This window comes from Loxodonta africana, chromosome 3 (assembly GCF_030014295.1).
Source record: "Loxodonta africana isolate mLoxAfr1 chromosome 3, mLoxAfr1.hap2, whole genome shotgun sequence".
Taxonomy (NCBI): Eukaryota; Metazoa; Chordata; class Mammalia; order Proboscidea; family Elephantidae; genus Loxodonta; species Loxodonta africana.
Genome location: NC_087344.1, coordinates 70,918,727 through 70,943,618, shown reverse-complemented (window position 1 = coordinate 70,943,618; position 24,892 = coordinate 70,918,727). Strand labels below are relative to the sequence as shown.

The following is a 24,892-nucleotide window of genomic DNA, read 5'->3' as shown; positions in this document are numbered from 1 at the left end:
AACCTCCATTACCTTGCCAGGGGTGAGGGGTGGGAACGGTGCTTGCTACAGATCTGGAGCGAAACAAACCCGACTGGAGCTGACAATCTGACGCGAGGTGTTGAGAATGGCGCCACCAGGGGGAGCTCGAACTCATGACTGCTTTTAATGAAAAATGCAGGTTTTTGACTGTCAGCACAGATACACCTGGGGCTTCAGGTCCCGGACTAGGCAGCCAATTCTAGCCGCTGTCACGTTTTGGTTGCACATGGTGTTAACTCCTCCCGGGCGTAAGTCGGGGCGTCGAGGGTGGTACCCGCCCCCGAACTAAGCCGTTGTCCTCTGTCCCGGCAGGAGGAAAAGAAGGTCCCTCCGCCAATACCAAAGAAGCCCTCGCGGGGACGGGGCGTGCCGGTGAAGGAGCGCTCCCTGGACTCCGTGGACCGGCAGCGGCAGGAAGCGCGCAAGCGGCTCCTGGCGGCCAAGCGTGCCGCCTCCTTCCGCCACAGCTCGGCCACCGAGAGCGCTGACAGCATCGAGATCTACATCCCCGAGGCCCAGACCAGGCTGTGACCAGTCCGGCCCGCCCAGCCCGGGCCCGGCCCGCGGTTTTCTACCCGTACTGTACACCCAGCGTCGAGGTCACTGTGAACGCGGGCGCCCAGTGCGCCCGCCCTGCCGGCACCGCACGCCCCGGCCCCACCTGCCCGTCACACTCTCGTGGGTTTTTTACCTTCCTGATCCCCACGCGAAGGCGCCTGGTCTGGGCTGGGGGCCGTGCCTCTCCACCCTGCGCCCCCAGCCTGGAACTTTCTCCCTCCTGGTCCGACGCTTTGTCCCCACCTCCTTCTCCTGGGCACCATCTCTGCCATTCTTTTCCCCCACGGGCCAGGCCGGGCCGGGTCCCTCATCTGGGCTCTGCGTCCCCCCCACCCCGCGGGGCTGGGCTTCGTGGGGATCAAGCTTCGTGGCTTTTTATGAAGAATCCCGAACCCTGCCTAGGAGCCTTCCCCACCCTTCCAGGGGCTCCACCCTTAGCCCTCAGCCCACCGGGCCCAGGGACCACAGTGGCTGGACCAACCCAGGACCAGGGCGCCTGGGCCTCTCCCCTTTCGCAGTTGATGGGGAGGGGAGATGGGGGCTTCCCCTCACCACACCTGTGGCTGTTCCCACATTCCCTTGAGTATCCCAGGAAAAATAAAACGGCAGAACTGCACTCCAGCGGGCTGCTCTCTCCAGAAGCGGCTGCCTCTTTCCCGGGCTTGAGGGTGGTGGTGGAGGCAGCAGGGAGCCTACGTTCTCGGTATGGGGAGATCAGGGGTTGCCTGAGCTTCTTCCGGGTATGGACCTGTTGGGAGAAAGGGGTTCGGCCCCAGTGGTGGCCGCATTAAGGATCTCCGCTCTCCTGGAGGGGCGGGAGAGGAGGACGTCAAGAGGGACGGTGTCAGTCTCTCCTCTCCCCATAGTCCAGTCCATTTCCCTTTCTGCCTTCCAGTCATTCCAGGGTTCCCTCAAAGACACAATCTTGGAACTCACTGCCAGGCACACAACATGCCCAATAAACAGGGAGTGTGGTTATTACAGGTGACCCTGGGTGCTGCAAAGGGCTAAGTGCTCCCTACTAACAAAGTTGCCTCAGAAGAAAGGCCTGGTGATCTATTTCTGAAAGATCACAGCCAGTGAAAACCTTTGGAGCAAAGTTCTACTCTGAAACACATGAGGTGCCATGAGTCCTAATGCAACCAAAGGAATGGGTTTCCTGTATGTGGTTATTATTAGGCACTCAACAAATACTGGTTTGTTGGGCACGGTGTTCCCTCTGATCCAGTCTTTGCTAATCAGCCACAGAAAACTGTCAGTTTAGTACTGCCACGCTCTTTCTGATGTCTTCTATGGGTGGGCACTTTGGTGGTGTCGGGGGAGGGAAAAGACGACAAAGAACAAAACTTTCCTGGGAAGCTCAACAGCAACCAAGCCCCAATAGTGATGCTTAATATTGTATTGAGTGATTACTGTATGTCAGGCAAGGGGGTGAATATATGAACCAGTTTAGGTCATCCTTACAACAGCTCAGGAGAGGTTAAATGATCAGTCCAGTCACAGTGCTGAAAGTGATGGACTCAGATCTGTCTAATGCCAAATCCTGAGCTTCAAGACTCCGTAGCCTTCTTCATCCAGAAAGGGCTGCTGAATCAAGCTTGACTGCAGCCCCCACCTGGAAAGCACCCTTTCCAGTCTTTGAACCGACCTTCCACCTCTCCTTAGGGGCTAGTGTGTCACCCTGAGGCAGGGGGAAAAGCCTCCAGGGAATGGGCTGCCATTCTGGGCCACTCTGGACCAGCCTGTTCTCATTCATTTATTCAGTAAACGTTTATCAAGAACCACTGTGTGGCACTGTTGGGCATCAGGGAAAACACGATATGTCTCTGCTCTTACGGAGCTTATGGTCTTATGGGAAAAGCAGACAAATAAACAAGCAGTTAAAATACAAGGGTGAGTGCCAGGAAGATGACTAGGACTTATTAGCCACTGAAAGGGGGTTGGGGCTGGGGAGAATGTTCCAGGTCAGGGAACAGCTGGGCTGAGTCCTGGAGGAGAAAGAGGTGTTGAAAGTGCCGGGGCTTCATCATGCAGGGCTTTGGGGTCATGTTGAGGAGTGTGGAGCTGGGACCTGAGGGGTGTGGGGAGCCACAAAAGGGTTATGAACAGCATAGTGGCATGAACAGATATTTAATAGGCTGCTTTGGGGGACTGCTTCTGAAAAGCAAGAGGTCGTACACACAGAATCACATGAGACCACTGGAAGGTAGAGAGGACTCTCGTGATCCAAATTCCCAAAGGTTAATCACCTTGGAGCTGATCCCATATAGATTCCTGGGCCCTGCCTAAGACTTCGTGAATAGACTCTCTGCCCTTGAATGAGTTAACAAGTATCCACATGACCCGGATGGGTGTCTGGCTTGGGAACACCTAGATGGGATTACCATCCACAGGTTTCTACTGAAATGCTCGTTATCTGCTGCTTCTAGACTTGACAAGTGAGGCCTTGACTGGGTCACTTTACCTCTCTGAGATGCAGTTTTCTCATCTTTCAAATCAGGACATAGGTGAGATTTGAACTAGATGAATCTCAGAGCAGATATTGTTATCACCCCCATTTTGCAGATGAGGAAACTGAGGCTTAGAGAGGTTAAACAGCTTAACCCGGATCACAAAGCGGGAAAGTGACTGAGTCTGGGTTTAACCCTCTACATTAGACAGTTTTTTTTATGAGTCCAAAGCTGTCCAGGTTTCCCGGGATCATGAGATATATGGGAGTGGGGATGCAGGAACCGGTCATCTGCAACTGTGTGATCATCCTGCTATGGACACGACGCCTATAATCTCCCTGCATGACGTGGGGGGTCTCCTTTGGGTGTTGCATTCTGCAGTTGCACTGGGCCCCATATGTAAGTGAAGGATTAGATCCAGCCCCTGTGCCCGAGTTGCTGTCTGGCTCTAGCCGGGCACATAGGGGCTGGGGTGACCAAGGGAGGAAGCCTTTAAAAGCCAGGGAGTCCTAGGGAGCCTTCTGCAAGATGGGCCTTTTGAATTGGGTCTGGAAGGATGGATTAGAATTTTGTAGTCGAGGAAGAATAGACATTCACTTCAGGCAAAGGGACCTGCTTGGGCAGAGGCATGGAAGGACATGGGTGTAGGGAATTGTGGGAAGAGGTAAAGGCTGGAGAGGGGCAGCAGGCCAGGCAAAAAGTATGGAGGAGATGTTGGCCAGAAGGGGACCATGGCAGAAAGGGGGTTAAGCTGGTTCATGGTTTTATTTCAGTTTTTGAAAGATCCCTTTGTCAACAGAATGAGAGGCGAAAGACAAGGAGACCATTGAGGGAGCTGCTAAAATGGTCCAGGTAAGAGATGACGATGAACTTGAGGGGCATTTAGGAGACAGAGGTTCCGTAAGTTGAAGAGCATCTGGAGAATACTGCAGACACGGGGAGGTCTTGAAGATGTCACTGAGGGCTTTGGCTCTGTGAATGAGCAATGCCATAAGTGGACACAGGACTTCACAGAGGAGGAACAAATTTGAAGAATACTAAACGTATCAATAACAGTTTACTGAGCACTTAGGAGGTGCTGGAATCGACTCCATGGTAATGTTTTTATTTTATTTTATTTTGGGAGGTGCCAAATACCATGTCAAGTGCACTTTACCCCATTACCCCATTAGATAATTTAATACCCACCACAACTTGAGGGGGTGGGTACTATTATTATCTTTAAAACAAACAAACAAAAACAAAGGGTGAATTGTGGCTCTAAGATTAGCAGGCAGCAGAGTCAGGATTTGAACCCAGGTTTGTCTGGTTCCTAAGTCTGTGCTCTCAAGTCCCATTCAGTTCAGCCTGATGGAACTACTAGCCATCACTCAAGACTCCGCTCAAGGGTAGCTCCCTCCGGCGAGCCTTCCCGATTCTTCCTGGCTCGGCCGGGGCTACCTGTGCATACTTCTGTTGTGGCACTTCTTACACTCCATTGACATTTTGTGGACCCATCTGCTTCCTCCATCAGTCAGAGCACTCCTGGAGAGTAGCCGTGGTTCCAGTCATTTTTACATCCTCAATGTTGATTGGCTGAATGAATGCTGGTCATTCTAGGCAATTCTGTTTCCTTCTCCCTCCGCATATTCAATTAGTGAACAAGTTCTGCTAATAACCATCTCTTAAATATTTCTTTTTTTAAAACAAGGATTAAGTATTTTATTGCTTATTAAGAAGCATTTTTTAAATTGTGATTAACACACAAATTGTTTTGTGACATTGGCTGCCAACCTCCACGATCCGTCTTAAATATTTCTTGACGCTGTTTCTCTCCGTCTCCACTGCAAGAGGCTAGCGTCGGGCTCTTTGAGATCACAGAGGAAGGGTATTTAACCTGATAATGCAGTCTTGGAGGCTTCCTACAGGAGGTGATCCTTACGCTTGAAAAATGAGCTACTTTGGTAAAGTGGGAAGGGCACCCCAAGTAGATGAAAAAACATAAGTAAAGGCAAAGAAGTGTGAAACAGCTTGGTCTGGGTGAGGAAATACAAGGGGCCTAAGCCAAGCCAAACCAATCCACTGTCGTGGAGTCAATTCCAACTTAGAGCAACCCCACAGGCTTTCTAGGCTGTAAATCTCTACAGAAACAGACTGCCACAACTTTCTCCTGCAGAGCTGCCGGTGGTTTTGAACCATTGACCTTTCTGTTAGCAGGCAATTGCTTTAACTACTGTGCCACCAGGGCTCCTTACAAGAGGGTCCAAAAAAAACCCAAACCCTTTTGCCGTTGAGTCAATTTCTGACTCATACAGACACTATAGAACAGAGTAGAACTGCCCCATATGGTTTCCAAGGAGCAACTGGTGGATTTGAACTGTCTACCTGTTTTTGGTTAGCATCCGAACTCTTAACCACTGCGCCATACAGGGCTCCATAGGGGGCCTAGTACTGTGTTAATAGAAGTAAGTAAATATGCTAGGCTGAGACTAGTGGGATGAGGCTGGAAAGACAGGGCCAGGGAGGGGCACTAAGGGACTGGTGAGCTGTGCTAGGAGGCTGGATGTGCAGTTTGTGATTGGCTGTTAATCTCCAGGTTGGCAGTTTGAACACATCCAGTGGCACCAAGGAAGAAAGGCCTGGTGATCTACTTTCGTAAAGATTACAGCCAAGAAAACCCAGTGGAGCAGTTCTACTCCGTAACACACGGGGTTGCCATGAGTTGGAAGTGACTCCATGGTAAGGTTTTTTTTTTTTCTGAGTTATGCTAAGGAACTTGGAAAGAGCCCTGGTGGCAGTGGTTAAAGTGATCAATTGCTAACTGAAAGGTTGGTGGTTCGAAACCACCAGTGTCTCTGTGGGAGAAAGATGTGGCAGTCTGTTTCTGTAGAGATTTACAGCCTAGGAAACACTATGTGGTTGCTATGGGTAGGAATCGATTTGATGGCAGTGGGTTTGGTTGGTTTTGGAAGGAGCTTGGACTCCGAGGCTTTTTTTCTGTAGGTGATAAAATAGACAGCTGTACAGGGGACAGTAGGGGCACGAGGAGGGTGTGAATACTTGTACCCGAGGGATCAGGTTAAGACTTGGGTTTTACTATATTTCAGTTATTTGTAGACTAACAATACCAATTCCAAGCTACTTGCCATGGAGTCAGTTCCAACTCATGGCCACTCTGCATGTATCTGAGTAGAACTGTGCTCTATAGGTTTTCAATGGCTGATTTTTTTTGGAAGTAGATTGCCAGGCATTTCTTCTGTGAATGCTTCTGGATGGACTCAAACCTCCAGTCTTTCGGTTAGTACTTGAGCACTTAAGCATTTACACCATCCAGGGATTCCTAGACTAAAACTTAACCTAAAACCAAGCCTACTGCTGTCAAGTTGTTGTGGACTAATGGCGACCCCATGTGTTACAGAGTAGAACTGGGTTCCATAGTGTTCTCTTGGCTGTAATCTTCACAGAAAGGAGCCCTGGTGGAGCAGTGGTTAAGTGCTTGGCTGCTAACCAAAAGGTCAGTGGTTTCAATCCGCCAGCTGCTCTGGGGCAGAAAGATAGGCAGTCTGATTCCATGAAGATTTATAGTCCTGATAACCCTGTGGGCAGTTCTACTCTGTCCTACAGGGTCCTTATAGGGTCAATTTGACAGCAACGGGTTTCGTTTTTCAGAATCTTTATAGCAGCAGATCTTCAGGCCTTTCTTCCACAGTGCTGCTGGGTAGGTTTGACCTGCCAACCTTTAGGTTATCAGTTGATTGCAGACCACTTGCATCACCCAGGGACTTTAGACTAACATTGTTACAGGGCAAGGCTTCCCAGCTTGGGACTAAGCCCTGCCTATGTTCTTGCCTTCTACTGGCCAAGAATGACCAGGAGAGGCTCAGAGGTTCCACAAGAACAAAGGTTTATTAGGGACAGAAAGAAAGTAAAAAGGTTCGAGAGGGAGAGATGGCGAGGGGTTTCCACCTATGCTAGCCTCCAGTCTCTCCTGAACAAAGGATTTCCTAGGGTTTATAAAAGGTTTTCTTTATTCATCAGATGGGTGGAGATTTCCAGGAGAAGGGGAGGAATTATGAAAATCAAATACACCAACAGTTGGAACTCAAGAAGGATTTCCTTGCAGAGGTTGTAAAAACCAAGATGGAGTCTGTCGGGAGGGCTGCTGGGGTGTCGGACAGCACTTGTTCTGGGATGTTGCGCATGCGTGATGTCTCCAAATTCTGGTTCGAGTCCCGGAAAGGGATCCCTGCTCATGATTATCTCATGTGAAAGGTCATTCATAGGTTACCTTGATTTTTACTGTGCATGCTCTGCACCTGGTGCGGGCGATGAAAAACAACTCAGGATGGTTATCAGTAATTTATAGCTGGTCAAGCATGTAGAGGTAGGAAATATGGCCCCTTATTCGACTCGAGGGCACTGGGTTTGGGATCTAAACACCTGGTTTGTTAGTCACAAGTAGTCCTCGAGTGCCAGCAGTAAAAGTTATATGGGCCTGCACTTAGGCTTATATTCCAAGAGTACTGACTCAGAGGCTATTTTTTTACAGCCAACCCCATCTCTTGCCTGTCTCAACACTAGCTACAACAACAAAAACAACACTATGTCCCTGGCACAGCACTTTACATATATCATCTCATTTAACCCTCACAACAACCCCGTGAAAAGGGCATTATTACCGTTACACAGAAAAGAGAAATGAGGCTCAGACAGGCTAATAATGTTTCCAAGGTCACACAGCTGGAAAGGAAGCTTAGATCTGAAGAGGTTTTAAGCAGTAAATTAGACTCAAGTTTCTTGAGGCAGGGAGCATGTCTTTTGTTTTTGTGTGCGCACACCTGGCTCTAAGAAGACACCTAATAAACGTCAGTTGAATAAATGAATGGACGACCTTTCACTTTTTCCACGCAAAAAGCACGGGGCAACATCCCTGGGAAACCTCCTGGCCACCAGAGGGCGCTGTTTTCGTCTTTGAGGAGCGGGGCGCTGTTGTCGTTGCCTAGCTTCTTCCCGTCCTTTGGGTGGAGCCCAGCCAATCTCTGCGCTCCGAGAGCACCAGGGGCCAGTGGGCGGGGTCAGGGGGGAGGCCCAGCGGGCCGTTGGGAACTGCAACGTCCGTGTTCCCGGAGAGCGGGCAGAGAGCCGGGGCGGGACCGAGCAGTGTGGGCTGGGGCACAGGTGAGCACGCGGTCCCGGTGGCGGCTTCTTGGCCGGGAGAGGCTGCCAGGGCCGTCTGTTGCCATGGTGACGGCTCCAGGCCGTGACCTCTGAGTTAGGGGAGGGGTGATCCCGAGTGTCCGCCCCAGCCCTTTTGGCTGACTTCTCCTCCTCTTCCCGTGGCTCCGATGCCGAATCGGGGGGCCCAGTTGGCCCCCTGCATACAGGAGCTTTAGGCTTCAGGCATCCGGGTGAGGCCAGAGGCTGACGAGGCCATGAATGTGGTGAAATAGGAGCTGGGGACCGGGAACCCAAAACAGGAGGAAGGGTAGATACTTGGACGCTGATCGCACCTGCGCCCTCGTCCCCGGACCGGGACTCAGGTGACGGCCAGGATTAATTCTCCCACCCTGCTCAGGCCTTCTCTGCCCTTGTTAGCAATTCTCGAGTTTGGGACTGCAGCTTCCGGGGCACTGGAACAAGGGCGGATTTCCCGACAGCCCAGTTGACCTTTACTGGAGACTTTGGCAGGCTCTCCAAGCCGAGCTGGAAATACACGTCACTGTATTTGCGAGACACATGAGTCTCTTTCCCTTTGACACTCTGGGAATGACTTGATAGAGTGTCTAGCTTCCTTTAGTCAGCAAAGGCAGCTGCTGTGTTCCTGCCACCTTCAGAGCGAGGGTGTATGGGTGACTGCTGTGGCTTTACACTAGTGAGTTGCTTGAGCTGTCATTCGTTCATTTATTCATGTAACACTTTTTTTGTTTTTTTTTTGAGCACTTTGTGCTAGGTAGGCGTGGAGGGGTAGAGGCATGGATAGGGCATAGTGGTAGACTGCACAGACTTGGTTCTTGCCCTCTTGGGTTTTAAAAGTCTTAAGAGAAATGCAGACAAGGGATAAGCCCAGCATAGGCCTGACCCAAAGAAAGTGGTTTTAAGTGTTCAATAAATGAATGAATTGACATGTTTAGTAATGGTTAGAATGTGAGCAGGACAACAGAGAGACCCTGTGCTGCCAGTGAGAGAGAGAATATTAGTTGTGAAGTCATGCTTGGTATGTTTTAAAACATTGGAAATCTGCATGGGGAGTTGGTGTTTAGGGAAAATGTTTACTTAGAGGGAATTTGTGTAAAAGGCGAGAAAGAAAATAGAGAAGTATTAGGTTTGAGATTCCTTGTGGGTACCCCTTTTAACTTCTACAGCTTAGAGTTTCACAGATCTCTGAGTACCGTCTTAGAGGTTGCAAAAAAGGGAGATTCTCCCACGTAATGAAATGCTAAGCTGATGGGAAAAAATTGCAGGAAGGCCTCCTAAGTCCAGGATTTGGACAAAAATCACGCACATACCTGCGTTGTGTTCTTACCACGAGAAACAGCACAGGCTTTGAAGTTGGAGAGGCCTGGGTTCAAAATCAGTGGCTCCATCGCTTCTGGTGATCAGGGTGGAGGGGAGGGGCAAGTTAGTATAACGTCTGTGAGCCTGTGTGGCCTTAGACAAAAATCCAAGCTGATACTTCCCACCTCGTAGAAGTGTTGTGAGGATCAGTTGGTGACTAGTGTGTAAATTGCCCAGCCTGGTGCCTGGTGCTGAGACAAAGGACCAGGAGAGGAACCTATTTTATTGAGAGTTTTTATCAGGAATGGGTGCTGGACTTTGTCGAGTGCCCTTTCTATGTCTATTGAGATGATCATGTGATTCTTGTATTTGGTGAATTACAATGATTGATTTTCTAATGTTGAGCCATCCTTGCATACCTGGTATGAATCCTGCTTGGTCAGGGGATATTTTTGGTTTAAGGTTTAAAGATCTCAGGGCAGTAGTTTCAGGGGTTCATCCAACATTCATGGCTCCAGGGTGTCCGGAGTCCATGAGACTCCATCGGGTTCTCAGTGGCTGATTTTTTGGAGGTGGACCATCAAGCCTTTCTTCCAAGGTGCCTCTGGGTGGGATGGAACCGCCACCTTTTCCTTAGCAGCCGAGTGCGTTAACCATTTGCCCCACCCAGAGATTCTTGGCACATAGTAAGTGCTCAATAAATGGCAGCTATCGTTATCATTGGTAATTTTAAACAATGGAAATAATTGTTGAGACTAAATGCCCATTACCAACAAACAAACAAACAAAAACCCCAAACCCATTGCTGTCAAGTCAGTTCCAACTCATAGGGACCCTACGGGACAGAGAAGAACTGCCCTATAGAGTTTCCAAGGAGCAGCTGTGGATTAGAACTGCCAACTTTTTGGATAGTAGCCGAGCTCTTAACCATTGCACTACCAGGGCTCCAAATGGCCATTAGAGTGACCCAATTTGTATGTTTTTACATTACTTGTCTTACTTCATTTCAGGAGCCCCCAGAGCCATTCCACATCTTTTTATTTTCAAGTCCTTAGGTGTCCAGAGTGTATATAATGGGTTTTTGATATTTTCAGGAGCTTTTAAAGTAAATGTGAGGGGAATACGGGTTTAATTGAAAACAGTGTATTTTGAAAATGGTTGGGCCAGCAGATTTATAAAGTATAGGTTTGTCCCGTTATTAGAAAACTTAAGTTCAGAATAGGAAAAAAACCTTTGTCTATCAAAATCCAAAACGGTTGGGTAATGGATTAGGGTTTTGGCTATTTAAATATGCTTCTTATATGTTACATGAGGAAAGTCAACTACTTCTTGTTATCCTGGAGCCATAACACTCAGGGTGGGATTGTGCTTTGGGGGGTGGGGGAAGGGGGAAGAGTACCTGGCTGTGCTCATGGAGAAATTGCATAGAGCAGAAGAGGGCTTGTTTTCCCTTCTTGAAATGTTGGCAAAGTCTAGAAGGAGGACCTGTATTCAACAACAGGCTTGGAGCTCTACTAGATAGCTCAGAGGTCCCCTCATCTGCAGTAGTCAAAGAGTATAGCAGATAAGATGGAGACTCTTCCCTTTGCTTCCGAACAATTGCATCTTGCAGAACTTCCTAGATTGTTTCAGGGACCCAACTGTTGAATAAACAAGGTACCCTCTGGCATTGATCTGCATGGGGCGAATGCTCAGTAAATTGGGCCAGGCTGCCCGGTAACTGGAGAGCCTGGTGGGTTGTCCATAATTGGGAGGGGATGCTGGTCTCTCCCTAATGCTGCCTTGTCCTCTTCTGCAGATGCCATGTGGCCTGTGCTTTGGACCGTGGTTCGTACCTATGCTCCTTATGTCACATTTCCGGTGGCCTTCGTGGTCGGGGCTGTGGGCTACCACCTGGAATGGTTCATCCGGGGAAAGGATCCCCAGCCAGTGGAGGAGGAAAAGAGTATTTCAGAGCGCCGAGAGGACCGCAAACTGGATGAGCTGCTAGGCAAGGACCACACCCAGGTGGTGAGCCTTAAGGACAAGCTAGAATTTGCCCCGAAAGCTGTCCTGAACAGAAACCGCCCAGAGAAGAATTAACGGAGGAAACAGGGCCCTATGGGTCCTGCCAACATGTCAGCTCAGCCTCAGACCCCACCTTTGATCTGCTTTGTTGTTGCTTATTCTGCTGCTCCTGCATCACACACCCACACATACTGGCTGCTCTTCTAGGGCCGGCAGATGCACCAGCAGCCGAAGGGCCAGTGAAGAGGAAGGCCCTTATGGGTTCTGGCCTGAAGGCTGCACCTGTTGTGTGGTAGCCACAATCGCTCAGGCTTCTGAGCTCGTGGGCTCACTGCTGGGAGGACGTGGGGAACCACCGCAGTCCTATTGGTGGTGACTGTTATGAAATGGCCTCAAATGCTAGTGGCTGGGATTTGGGTGTTACCTTTAGGAGGAACACCTACATTTCTAGTTGCAATTTGTACTGAGAAGACTTGGGAAATCTACCTGGCTCCTTCACTAATTTGCCCTTTGTGCTCATTCTTCCTGAAACCCTGTCCTACCAGCTCAGGAATGAGATTCCTTGGGGGAAGGAAAGTGTTTTTCTGTTCTTGGAAGCCCAGGTTATTTACCTTGGGACAGGGAAGAACCTGGTGAATTTGCTTGAAAACAGTCACCATATTTCACCCTCCCATCGTTGTACAGTGCAAAATGTGATTAAACTGGCACATGAGAACCATATTGATCTTATCCTATCTTCCAGATGGTGTTTGGGGTCTCCTTAGGTGTTATGCCAGTGCAGACACTTCAGGGTAGGATAACTTTGGTGTTTAATAAGGACTCCGGGGCCCTGGAAGCTTTGTTGACTAGCGTGGCTGTGGTGAGTTCTGGAGGTGCAGGTTCCCAAGAACCATTTTACTATTTTAACAAGAAGATCATAGGACCTTTCAGAGCCTAAATTGCAGGAGACCAGGGGAGCTTGACAGAGCCTATCAAATTTCCCATTTTTTCTCTCTCTCTCTCCTCTCTGTCACACATACTTTCCCCTATTAAAGTAAAATATGGACATGAAAGAAAATTTAGTAGGGGTAAGAAAAAGGTCACCTGCACTTCCAGCTCTCTAATATGACCACTGTTAACATTTTGTTCCCTTTCACGAATTCTCTGCACGGTATTCTTCTAGGGTGCTGTCATGATGATACCTTTAGTTTGATATTCTTTTTTTCAGATAACATTTCATATTACAATCATCTTTCCATCGTATCACATGGCCTTCGTAATCATAATTGTTTTTAATAGCTGCATAACTGCCCATCAAGTAGAATATAGCATAGTATGTTTTGGACAGTTTCCCTATTGCTGGATATTTGGGTGGTTTTGGGTTCTTCACTAGTATAAGTATTGCAAGGAATATCTTAGAGAAGGCTTTTTCTGCATTTTGGGGTAGATAATAAGAACAGTAAATAGCATTTTAGATGAAATGGGATGAGCAATTAAATGTCTTTCCTAAAGGGCTGTCGGAGTTCTAAATACTACCACTTACCAAGTTGCTGCTGAGGCTATAAAGGGCATGAGAGCAGAGGGCAGGAAGGAGCCTAAGAACCTCTTGCCTCATGAAGTTGCCTGATGTTTAACCTGAGTGAGCAAAAGGCAATAATGAGCATTGCTGTTAGATGCCATCAGTTCGGTTCTGACTCATAGTGACCCTGTGTACAACGGAACGAATCACTGCCCAGTCCTACACTATCTTTACAGTCATTGCTGTGTTTGGGCCCATTGTTGCAGCTACTGTGTCAATCCATTTTGTTGAGGGTCTTCCTCTTTTTCACTAACCCTCCACTTTACCCACCATGATGTCCTCCCTTCTCTAGGGACTGGTCCCTTCTGATAACATATCCAAAGTACATAAGATGAAGTCTCACCATCGTCGCTTCTAAGGAGCATTCTGGCTATCCTTCTTCCAAGACAGGTTTGTTTGTTCTTCTGGCAGTCCCGTGGTATATTCAGTATTCATTGCCAGCATCATAATTTGGATGCATCAATTCTTCTTCAGTCTTCCTTATTCATTGTCTAGCTTTCGTATGCATATGAGGCGATTGAAAACACCAGAGCTTGAGACTGGCTTATCTTAGTCCTCAAAGTGACATCTTCGCCTTTTAACACTTTAAAGAGGTCTTTTGCAGCAGATTTGCTTAATGCAATATGTCGTCTGATTTCTTAACTCCTGCTTCCATGGGCATTGACTGTGGATCCAAGAAGAATGAAATCCTTGACAACTTCAATCTTTTCTTCGTTTATCATGATGTTGCTTATTGGTCCAGTTGTGAGGATTTTTATTTTCTTTATGCTGAGGTGTAATCCCTACTGAAGGCTGTGGTCTTTGATCTTCATCAGTAAGTGCCTCAAGTCCTCTTCACTTTCAGGAAGCAAGGTTGTGTCATCTGCATATTGTAGGTTGTTAAGGAGTCTTCCTCCAATCTCATGCTGTGTTCTTCATATAGTTCAGCTTCTTGGATTATTTACTCAGCATACAGATTGAATAAGTATGGTGAAAGGATACAACTCTGATGTACACTTTCCTTGACTTTAAACCACACAGTATCCCCTTGTTCTATTCAAATAACTGCCTCTTGGTCTATGTAGAGGTTCCTCATGAGCACAATTAAGTGTTCTGGAATTTCCATTCTTTGCAGTGTTATCCATGCTTCGTTATGATCCACACAATCGAATGCCTTTGCATAGTCAATAAAACACAGGTAAATATCTTTCAGATATTTTCTGCTTTCAGCCAAGATCCATCTGACATCAGCCATGATATCACTCCTTCCACATCCCCTTCTGAATCTGGCTCGAATTTCTGGCAGTTCCCTGTCAATGTACTGCTGTAACCACTTTGGAATTATCTCCAGGGAGGTTTTATTTGCATATGATATTAATGATATTGTTCAATAATTTCTGCATTCTGTTGGATCATCTTTCTTTGGAATGGGCACAAATATGGATCTCTTCCAGTCGGTTGGCCAGGTAGTTGTCTTCCAAATTTCTTGGCATAGATGAGTGAGCGCCTGCAGTGCTGCATCTGTTTGTTGAAACATCTCACTTGGTACTCTTTCAGTTCCTGGAACCTTGTTTTTCACCAGTGCCTTCAGTGCAGCTTGGACTTTTTCCATCAGTATCACTGGTTCTTGATCATATGCTATCTCCTGATATGGTTGAATGTCGACCAGTTCTTTTCAGTACGGTGACTCTGTGTATTCCATCTTTTGATGCTTCCTGCATTGTTCAATATTTTGCCCATAGAATCCTTCAATATTTCAGCTCGAGGCTTGAATTTTTATTTCAGTTATTTCAGCTTGAGAAATGCCACGCACGGTTTTCCTTTTTGGTTTTCTAACTCCAGGTCTTTGCACATTTCATTGTAATACTTGACTTCGTCTTCTTGGAGCCACCCTTTGAAATGTTCTGTTTAACTCTTTGATTTCATCATTTCTTCCATTCACGTTAGCTACCTTACGTTTAAGGGCAAGCTTCAGTCTCTTCTGACATCCATTTTAGTCTTTTCTTTCTTCCCTCTCTTTGTAATGACCTTTTGCTTTCTTCATGTGTGATGTCCTTGATGTCATCGCAGAACTTGTCTGGTCTTCATTCGATAATGTATTTTCAGTGAATAAGTCATTGAAATTCTGTCATGCAGTCTCAGGAGTCATTTCTATCACCAAGTCCATATTTTCCAACTACTGATCCTTCTTTGTTTCCAAGTTTCACATTCCCATCACCAGTAATTATCAGTGCATCTTGATTGCATGTTTGATCAATTTCAGACTGCAGAAGTTGGTAAAAATCTTCATCTTTGGCATTAGTGCTTGGTGCATAAATTTGAATAGTAGTTGTATTGACTGGTCTTCCTTGTAAGTGTGTGGATACTTCAGGATAAATCTTGAAATGTTCTTTTTGGCTATGAATGCAATGCCATTCCTCTTCAGTTTGTCGTTCCTGGCAGAGTAGACCATATGATTGGCCAGTTCAGAATGGCCAATACCAGCCCATTTCAGTTCATTGATACCTAGGATATCGATCTTTATGTGTTCCATTTCTTTTTTGACTACCAATTTTCCTAGATTTATACTTCATACATTCCACATTCCTATTATTAATGGGTGTTTGCAGCTGTTTCCTCTCGTTTTGAGTTGTGCCACATCAGCAAATGAAGGTCCTACAAGCTCGACTCCATCCACGTCATTAAGGCCGACTCTACTTTGAGGAGGCAGCTCTTCCCCAGTCGTCTTTTGAGTGCCTTCCAACCTGAGGGGCTCATCTTCCAGTACTATATCTGACAATGTTCTGCTGCTATTCATAAGCTTTTCACTGGCTAATTTTTTCAGAAGTAGACCACCAGGTCCTTCTTCCTAGTCTGTCTTAGTCTGGAAGCTCCACTGAAACCTGCCTACCATACTGCTGGCATAGCTTCCAGCATCACAGGAACACACAAGCCCCCACAGTATGACCAACTGACAGACGAGTAGTGGCATGAGCGTTAAATGGAGAATGAATCTGCCGTTACAAAACCGGGAGGATGTTTGCCTTGCTTCTCAGATTCTTTCTCCCCTGACCTGACCTAGGGTTGGCATTTTTTAGGTGAGAGAGTTGTCTTAGCAGTTGGGTGAGGGGAAGATTTCTGGAATAGGTAGAGATGCAAACTGTGGAGTGGGAGAAACTGGCCGGGGCAGGCAAGTCGGCGGCATTCCCTGTGTTGTTGAAGCATAGCGGGACTGTGGAAATGATCTGCGGTTGCTTCTCAGGAAATAAATTTGTTGGGCTGTGTGGGGAAGGATTGTCTGTTACTGAAGCAAAGGATGAGATTTCTGGCTCTGCAAGGATCTGCTAACGGGAGGTTCTGGTTACAGGCACTGGCTGATGGCAGGCCTAATTGACAGACCAGTGCTGCCACCGTGTTGCAGGACTGAGTATTACTAAGCTTGTGAGCCCTTCAGGGGGCTGAAGCAAGAGTAGCAAACTTTGGTGTCTACAGGAGTCAGTCAGGCCTACTTACAAGGGACAGTGGTTATTCAGCTCCTTCCAATTGGTGCTGCTTGCCCAGTGTTACCAGATTTTCCAATTTTTTTTTCTCTAAGAGCTGCCAGAAATTCAGATTTCTCCCCCTCGTGGAACCTCCTGATTTTTAAAATGCTGATACAATTCATTAAAAAAAAAAATTCTTAGCATGCTAACATACCCCTGGGCTGTCGGTTTGCAACCTCTAAAACTGACCCTGCCCTTCTAATGAAATCCGAGATAATAAAATATGCATTTTTGTAGCGATGTAACAACTTGTGGCAAATATTAGATCCCAGGATTGGTTTCCTTCAGAACAATTCGGGGTATCCTGCACATGCGCACTTTAACGTCAGCCTAAGCAAAACATCTTGAGGGAGAAAACCCTACAGAAACACCACCGAAGACGTTTTTCCACAGATGAAGACGTTTTTGGATTTTCAGGTATTTTAGAATAACCCTGTCATCCAGTGCCTGCCTGAGGCAGCCCTATCTTTGGAAATCCAAGTTGCTCCCTTCCTCCACTCTCACTTTGTGCTCCTTTTAAAATATTTAAAAGGGCACATCCTCCCGGAATTTCTGCCTCCAGCGAGTGTACTATTCCCAGGTACGTCGTCTTTTCCCCTGGGCTGGCTGAAACCTGCTGCTGCTGCAGTGACTCTGGGGTAGTGCCCACGCTCCGGCCTCTGCTAGGCAGCCATTAAGTAGCAGGGTTTATGTGGATGTGGGCACAGGAGGCTGGGGCTGCGGGGCTGAACCAGGGCATGGGCTGGTTTTCTTCCATGCTTGCTGCCTCACCTTGGACACACGTCATCCTCTTTTTGACTGTCCTAACAGTCACGATTCACTGAAACTCATTAGTCAGTGCATGCGCCTGGGGCTTTGGGGCTTTTTACTTGCCCACCCTTGGGTCTCTTCCCGGCCCAGTGATGGTGGTGGCTTCAGTGCAAGGTTATCCTGTCCAAGCACGGCAGGAATCACTTCTCTCCCGGTCAGCGGCTCTGCGTCTGGTGCTTTTCCACTCTCTCTTGACCTTTCCTGTACCTGTTGCTGGGTTAGCATGTCTGCTGGGCAGCTGCCAGGCCTAGCCTGCCAGGGAGCACTTTGGCTCTTGTCAGCTTCCCAGGGCCCAGCTGAGTGAAACACCATGGAGGTAGTTTCACCTCTGGGTTAGAAGCTGGGCAGAGAAAATGAAAAAGTTCCTGTCATTTTTCACTTTTCCCCTTCCACTTTGTTCTGGGTCTCTAAGTACTTGTAGAGTGGTAGAGTAAAAATAAAGTGGATTCTAGAGTCTGATAGATTTGAATTATGAATACCGCCTCAACAACTAGCCGAATGACCTTAGGCCAGCTGCTTAGCCTTTGGGAACCCCAGTATCCTCATCTGTAGAGTGGGGACAAGAATACCTGTTTTTGCTGCATTGTTGTAAAGATAAGGTATTGTGTGTAAAATTCTTAACATAGTCCACTGCAGCAGTAGGTGCTCAGTAAACGTTAACTTCTTTAATTTTATGACAGGAAGAGCCTACGTTTCCTCCAATAGTTGCATATGTCCTTGTGATCCTGGTGAAGTTGGGGTCTGGAAGAGAGAGCAACACTGGCTGGAAGAGTATAATAATAGGGAACCCCACAGGGCCTGGTGGCTGCAGGTGATTTAGGGATATTTTATATAAAGGACTGCCTTGCCTAAGGACCAGGCTGGCTAAGAGGATCTCAGGCAGTCGGTCCTATGTTACTAGGTAGGTTGTGTTTCCTCAGCGTAGTCTGGGAGGTCAGCGAAGGGAAGTGGGGCACAGAGCATTGCAGAACACCCAAGAGGGCTGCATGTCAGGATGGCACCTTGGACTTAGAGAACTGCGCAACCTGGGGCATGATACCCTGCCTCTCCTGGCCTTGGTTTTCCCACCTGCAAAATGGGATGAGGTGTTGCCTGCTGATGGTGTGTAAGAGCCTTGAGCCATTTTCGAGAGCGCTTTGAAAATGTACAAGTGCTAAGTGTTACATCCCAGTGAAACCTCATGTTTTATCTCATTGGAACGGCAGCCAGTCTTGATAATGAAATATGAATAAATGTTCTTTTATTCCTTTTATGTACACATAGTCTCTCTTAAAATATTTGTTGAATACAAGTCTTTGAGAATCAGCTTTAAGAGTAAAGACAAATTAGTAACTGGTCTATCAGTTTTCATCCTGTTCAGCAGTGCCTCTGTTAGTACTTAAAAAACAGTTTATTTTTTCTTGAATTAAATTATTAACGTGTATCTGTTTATCAAATCCCTTTTAAGAAATGCAAAGGTTAAACCCTCTCTTTTTTTTTTTTTAAATTCCAAATGGGCCCTCCAAATTGTTGAGGTTTTAGCATACCTGATAGCGTCCCAGCAAGGGCAGCTCTTCTGTCCAGAAGAGCCCCACGTTCTTTGTGCTCTTGTGCCCTCCTCACCCTGTTCCCGCATCCCAGTGCTGGGCTCGTTGCCTGTTCCCATTCGTTCTGAACCAGGTGGTCAAGTGCAGGTGGAGGAGTTTGCATAACACGTTTATTGGTCTGGATGTAACCTAGTCTGCAATACGTCAAGGTGATTTTTTTAAACTAAGCTCTCCAAGCTCCCCAACCCCGTCCCTGCAGTTGACATTGTCTTCTATTTCAGAGAGGAAGGGCTGGCCGTAATGGTTGCAGTCTGCCTGCTCTCCGCTTTATCCTGCTCAGTTGGTGATTCCCCAGTGTGTGTGTGTCAGAATCACCTGGAGGCCTTGTTGAAACAGATTCGCTGGGCCCCACCGCAGAGTTTCTGATTTAGAAAGTATGGGATGGGGTCCCTAATTTGCATTTTTAATACATTCCCAGGTGATACTGATGCTGCTGGTCTGGGGACTACACTCTGGGAATCACTGTTCTTACTTATCCAAGGGACTGGCAAAATTTTTCTGTAAAAGGCCTGGCAGTAAATATTTTAGGCTTTGTGGGTCACGTGTGGTCGCTGTTGCGTGTTCTTCTTTTTTTTTTTTAACAATTCTTTAAAAATGTAAAAGCCATTTTTAGCCTTCCATCGTAAACCTTTTCTAGACCCTATTGTCTACTCAAGTCGCATTTTCCTTTTCTTCACTGGAAAAAGTAGTTCATACTCATTGCTTCCACGCTCCACCTAATCACTTCTTACCCCTCTGCTGCCTGATCTCTGCCTCTACCACTAAGATGGCGAAGCCATCTTGCAGGTCTCATGGTCTCAGCTTGATCCTAGTCATACTCTAGCTCTTTGCAGTATTCCACACTGTCTCCTGGAATTCTCCCTTGACGTCTTTCTCACCACTGTCTCAGTTTCCGTCCTCCTAAATGTGGGTGTTCTTCCAGCTTCATTCTCGTCCTTTTTATTTCCTGGGCAGTTCTAGTCTTATCCATGGCTTCGGTCACCACATATATCTGCTACGACTCCCAAATGTATATCTCTAGGTCTGAACTTTGAAGCCCCAGACCATGATTTGAAACAGCTTACTGTACATCTCTGTCTAGATTACCCAAGGCTTCTCACATTTAACTTATCCAAAATAGCTTCATGGTAAAAAATGTAGACCTGGGTTTGAAGCTTAACCCTGGAATCTAATTGTGAAGTGACTTCTCTAAGTATCATCTGTAAGATGGTGATAATTCTGCCTGCCTCACAGAGTTGTTGGGATGACTGAGATGATGTTTGTAAAACACCTGGCACAGCTCCTGGCACAGAGTCCATCTTCGCCATCCTGTTGCTCAGATGGAGATCTCCAAGTTGTTTTTGCCGCTTCCCCCTCTTCTGATGCTTCTCCTCTCATGGGTTCCATAACCAGCCTGTGGTGACCCACTTCTTCAGTATCTAGGACTCATCCTCTGTTCCCTGCCTCACTCCCCTGCTTTAGATCCTTGATATGTCTTGCCTCAACTCTTGGTTTCTTCCTGCAGAGTCTCTCCATTTCTGCCAGCATTTTCTTTCTAAAATACATGTTTGGTGAGGCTACTGTCCTTAAAGACCTGTGACTCCTGTCACCTGTAGGAAGAAGACTAAAGCCCCTTGCTTGCCTTGCAAGCCCTCTCACCATCTTGCCCCAGCCTGCCTCCTCAGCTGTGACCCCCATCACTCCCCACAACAGTCAAGTTTTGCTTTTCCCTGAATGTTGTGCCGTTCAAACCTTGATGCCTCCATACGCCCTCTTTATCCTGCTGCCCTGCTGAACTCTACCCCAGATACATGGAATCAGAATCTACAGTTTAACGAGATCTCCAGATGATTCTTATGTATAACTTCCTGGGAACTTGGTAGAAATGGAAGTTCTCAGCAGGGGTTTAAACCAGAACAAACCAGTTGGAAGCCCTGAGAACTCCTAGTTACGCTTTGAGATTTAGCATATATGGGTCCTCACCTGACTAAGCTGAGATCGTCATTCCCTCCCTGCCTCACTAGCCCTTCATTCGTTCTTCTGTGGTAGCATTTGTTACAAGGCACTGTGACTGGTATGTGTCTGTTTCCTGCTAGACTGAGTTCCTTGAGGGCAGGAACCAAGTCTTACCTCTCTGCCCTTTGCAGAGTGCTTGGCACATAACCATTTTCAATAAACATCGAATGAATTGAAAGGCCCCTGACTGTGATTCTGGGCAGGAGCAGATATTGAGCTGGGTGTCAGACAAGCCTCTTTAAAGGATAGGGAGCAGGGCTACCAGGCTTGTGCTTTTGAGTTGCCTGGCAGCTTAGCGCTGATGACAGCTATGTTTCGCTACAGCTTTGCTTTCCCCAAAGCTGGTTATAAGGGAAATCAAAAGCAACTGCTGGCTTAATTCTCCCAGGGGAAGTGGGGCTTGGGCAGAGGGCTGGGTTTCCCCACCGAGTAGGACCTGGACCAGGATAGCCCATGATGAATTTGACCCTGATGACTCTGTAGTGGGGAACAATGTCCTCAGGAAAGCATTCAGGAAACCCTTCGTGTAGCAGTGATCAAAGCTCTGCAGCAGCCCAGCAGGGTGGATGGGAACACTCCAAGGAATCCAGCAAGGCCCTGGGTCTGAGGGGAAGGAGCCACTCAATGCACTTACCAGGTGGGGCTCAGATCAGCAACCCTTGGTGTAAGGAAATTCTGGGAAGGGGTGGGAATGCCTGGAGAGCCTGTGTGTAGTGTCTCCGTTGTGCTGTATTTCCCCTTGGTGCCTTCCCTCTGGCGGAGACTGGGAGGATAGGGTTCGACTTGGAGGTCATGCCTGGAAGCTTTGAAGACAGATGGGGCAGGCTTTGGTTCCCCTCTTTCATCAAGGAGCTGATATAAAACTTGTGTTTGTATGAGACCCTCTTTCACTTGTCCCTCTTCTCCAAGGAGTTCCAATAGAAGAAGAGCACTGATTCTCCATATGCTAAAAAGGGAGTGTGAGGCCCCCAAGGAAATGGCTGACCCAAGATAACAGGGAGTTCTAGGCAGAGCTGGTCTGGCAGCTAACCCTTGCCCTGCCCCTCCCCTTCTCCTGTTTGCATCTTGTCAATACATCAGGCCAAATCAGCTTCTGGCCTGCAGAGTGGCTGACTGGATGAGAGGAAATACCCTTGAGTGTTCACTGGTCAACGGGCACAACTACAGTACCTCCTGCTGATGACTCACGGGACCTAACGCTGATGAAGGGTTGTTTTGTTGTTGTTAGGTGGCATCGAGTTGATCTTTGACTCACAGCGACCCAGTGTGACAGAGTAGAACTGCTCCATAGGCTGTAATCTTTCTGGGAGCAGATCACCAGGTCTTTCTGTCCGAGGAGCCACTGGGTGCATCCTAACCGCCAGCCTTTTGGTTAGTTGCCAAGTGCTTAACCGTTGGGCCACCAGGGCTCCTTTGATGAATTGTACAACCTGCTTTTCCTGCTCCCTTCCTGGTTTCATTTTCCCAGTGCAGAGACTGAAGATAAACTCTTGGGGTAGCTCTGCCCCTGTAATGCTCTCCCGGCTGTTTTCCCCACGTGCGGGAGGGTAGGAGGTCACAGTCTTTCCCACGGATGGGAATCCAGTGTTTATCATTTGGTGGATTGATGACAAGGCGGATTGTTCAGCTGTCGCCTCCAGCGCCTGTCCTTGGCTGGCTCTTGTGGCACTGACGTATCTACTGGGACCTTGCTGGGCTCAGGGCCCACCTGCTCCCTCCCAGAACCTTGGCTCCGGAGGTAGCCTACTGGAGTTCAAAGCCTAGCACTGCCACTTACAGCCATGGGTCCTTTGGTGAGCTGCTTCTTGGTGTTTCAATGTCATGTGTCAAATGGGGCTAACAGATTACTTTGAGGGTTAAAAGATGACACAGGATTAAAAGAGAACACGTGCCAGCATTTAGGACAGAGACTCACTTAGGAGTGAGCTGGATATTGTGATTAGTGATGTTTTGTCCACTCCATGCATTAAGCCAGGATTGAGACCCTCTTCTCTCTGGACTCTGAGGGAGGGCGCCCGAGCATAGAGGGGAAATGGGCCACAGTAATGCTTTGGAAGAGGGCTGGAGAATGGTGAGGGCACCCTTAGCCCATCACTTTGGCTCTGCCATTTGATGCTCCTCTGCCGGGTTCCACTACCTCCCTGACTCCCCAGTCACTTCCTGCCAGGCCTTGGTATCTTGCAGCACCTCCAGCTCCACCTGGGGTCCCCAATTCCCACGCAGCCCCGCCCTCGGTTGCTTCACTCATTGGCCTGCAGGCCAATGGGGATTTCTGTAGGAGGCTGTAGAAGCTGGGCAGGTGAGGAGTAAGGCTGAGTGGAAGGCACCCTGCCTGGCTATTGTGGTTCCCAGAGAACTATCCCACTGGGAGGGTCAGTCCCCCTGTCCCTACCTCACAAGCCGCCAGATCATGAGGCGGGAGAGGATATCCAGGGTAGCTGCACATTTGGGGCACATATCCGGAAGGGGCTACCTCTCCGTGGAGGAGAGTGGCAGCAGCCAGAGCCTTTGGCATGGGGTGCCCAGCCTCCTGAGGCCAGGGCCCACTGCTCCTTGGGCTGCCTGCTTGGTCCTGGGATGGGACTACTGCTGGCTCCTCCTCTCCCCCAAGAGGCTAAGGCTAAGGGTGGGAGCGAAGCCTGAGGCCAGAAGGCTCTGTGAGCTGATTACCCCTGTGGCCTCTAGGGCCAAGGAACAGTCAGTTCAGCAGGGGCGGCATGGGTCCCATCCTTCCTGCCTGCCTTATCAGAGCCTGGACGCCCTTCCGCCTTGCAGGGAGGTTGATAGAGCCCCAGCCGTCCCCAGGCGCTCCCAGTGGGGGCCGCTGACTTTGAGGGGGATGACACAGCTGCCTTGGTTTCGCTGACTCTGCAACTGTATGTACCCAGCCAGGTGGGAGGGGTGGAAACAGCGCTGAGAACCCAAACATCGCTGCCATTGTTTTTTCCAGAAGAGTTACCCGCCTGATGGGGTTGGTTCAGGCTGATATTCTACTAAAGACTCCCCACCCTGAGCTCGTGTATTTTTTGATAAAAGCAGAGGGCAGGGCGGGGAAGTGGAGAAAATACCTTTTCTCCAGTGTTTTAATATTAGAGAGAATATATTTCCTCGTTTGTTTTAGTACAGCTGTATAAGCTGTGATTAATCTCTAGTCTTTAGAAAATGGCACAGGTTCTGTTCCGGATATGGCTGAGCAGCCTGTCCCACTCTTAACAAACACCCTAATACCTTACAAAATGTTTTCTCCTGTTCACAATGGGTGATTGAGAGCTGGACATAACTAACGCCATAATGATGCTCTAAGTAATCTCTAAAAACATTTTTTTTATTACACCAGCTACACCGGTCTCTTCCAAAGGGGTGCGGAGCTCTCTCAGCTCCTGTGACCTTGGTCTCTCTTCTCTTTGTTCTCTTGAGAAATGGCCTTCAGCTTATAAGACGGCAGCTAGAAAAGCCTCCTGGCATTTTTAATCTATGACTTTCTTTTCTTGCTCCCTATCTCAGCCAGAGTAGACTTGGCAAAACAGTTCCACTAGCCGAGAGATTTTTATGTGAGTTTTTTTCAGCCTGTTACAAACATACTGATTAGAGCCCAGATGTCTGACAGGCATATCTTTAGTTTAATGAAGAGTTTCTTGTAGTTTTGTGATGTATAAGACCATGTGTGGCCTACATGCTGAAAACATTAGGTAACCCTGGCCTTCCCACTAGCTCTTTAAAATTAGACAGAATTTAAGAGAAATTTCATCCCCTCTGTCTCTTGAATACCAATATTCAATAAAGCCTTCTTACCCTTACCTTCTCCTGTCTCAGTATTGGCTTTACGGGCAGGCAGGCGTTCTAACCTGCGATTTGCAAATTCTGGTGCCCAACGTGGGGCTCTTTGCTGCTTGAGACACAGAGACCAGGGCAGGGCTCAGACTGGCCAATTAA

At 47.9% G+C, this 24,892-nt stretch overlaps 2 protein-coding genes across 5 annotated transcripts in view; both read left to right on the top strand.

Annotated features, from left to right (window-relative positions):
• Nucleotides 1-3,007, top strand: part of DLGAP3 (DLG associated protein 3) — a 40,320-nt gene extending 37,313 nt beyond the window's left edge. The window contains exon 10 of the mRNA XM_003415485.4: nucleotides 334-3,007. Coding sequence (XP_003415533.2) covers nucleotides 334-552 — 219 coding nt within the window. The 3' untranslated portion in view covers nucleotides 553-3,007. The remainder of the gene's footprint in view (nucleotides 1-333) is intronic.
• A 5,083-nt stretch (nucleotides 3,008-8,090) lies between these two features.
• SMIM12 (small integral membrane protein 12) lies at nucleotides 8,091-12,230 on the top strand. Of its 4 annotated transcripts, none has more exons than XM_003415484.4 (2): nucleotides 8,091-8,186; nucleotides 11,302-12,230. In XM_003415484.4, the coding sequence occupies exon 2, from the start codon at nucleotides 11,307-11,309 to the stop codon at nucleotides 11,583-11,585; it is 279 nt and encodes a 92-aa protein (XP_003415532.1). In that variant the 5' UTR covers nucleotides 8,091-8,186; nucleotides 11,302-11,306; the 3' UTR covers nucleotides 11,586-12,230. The 4 variants fall into 4 exon arrangements, with proteins under 4 accessions (XP_003415532.1, XP_010593495.1, XP_010593493.1 ...); XM_010595193.3 differs by lacking the exon at nucleotides 8,091-8,186 and adding an exon at nucleotides 8,210-8,416; XM_010595191.3 differs by lacking the exon at nucleotides 8,091-8,186 and adding an exon at nucleotides 8,210-8,548.
• The last annotated feature ends 12,662 nt before the right edge of the window (nucleotides 12,231-24,892 follow it).

Coding starts and splice junctions, on each gene's coding strand:
- SMIM12 (XM_003415484.4), top strand. CDS start 11,307: ATGTGGCCTGTGCTTTGGACCGTGGTTCGTACCTATGCTCCTTATGTC.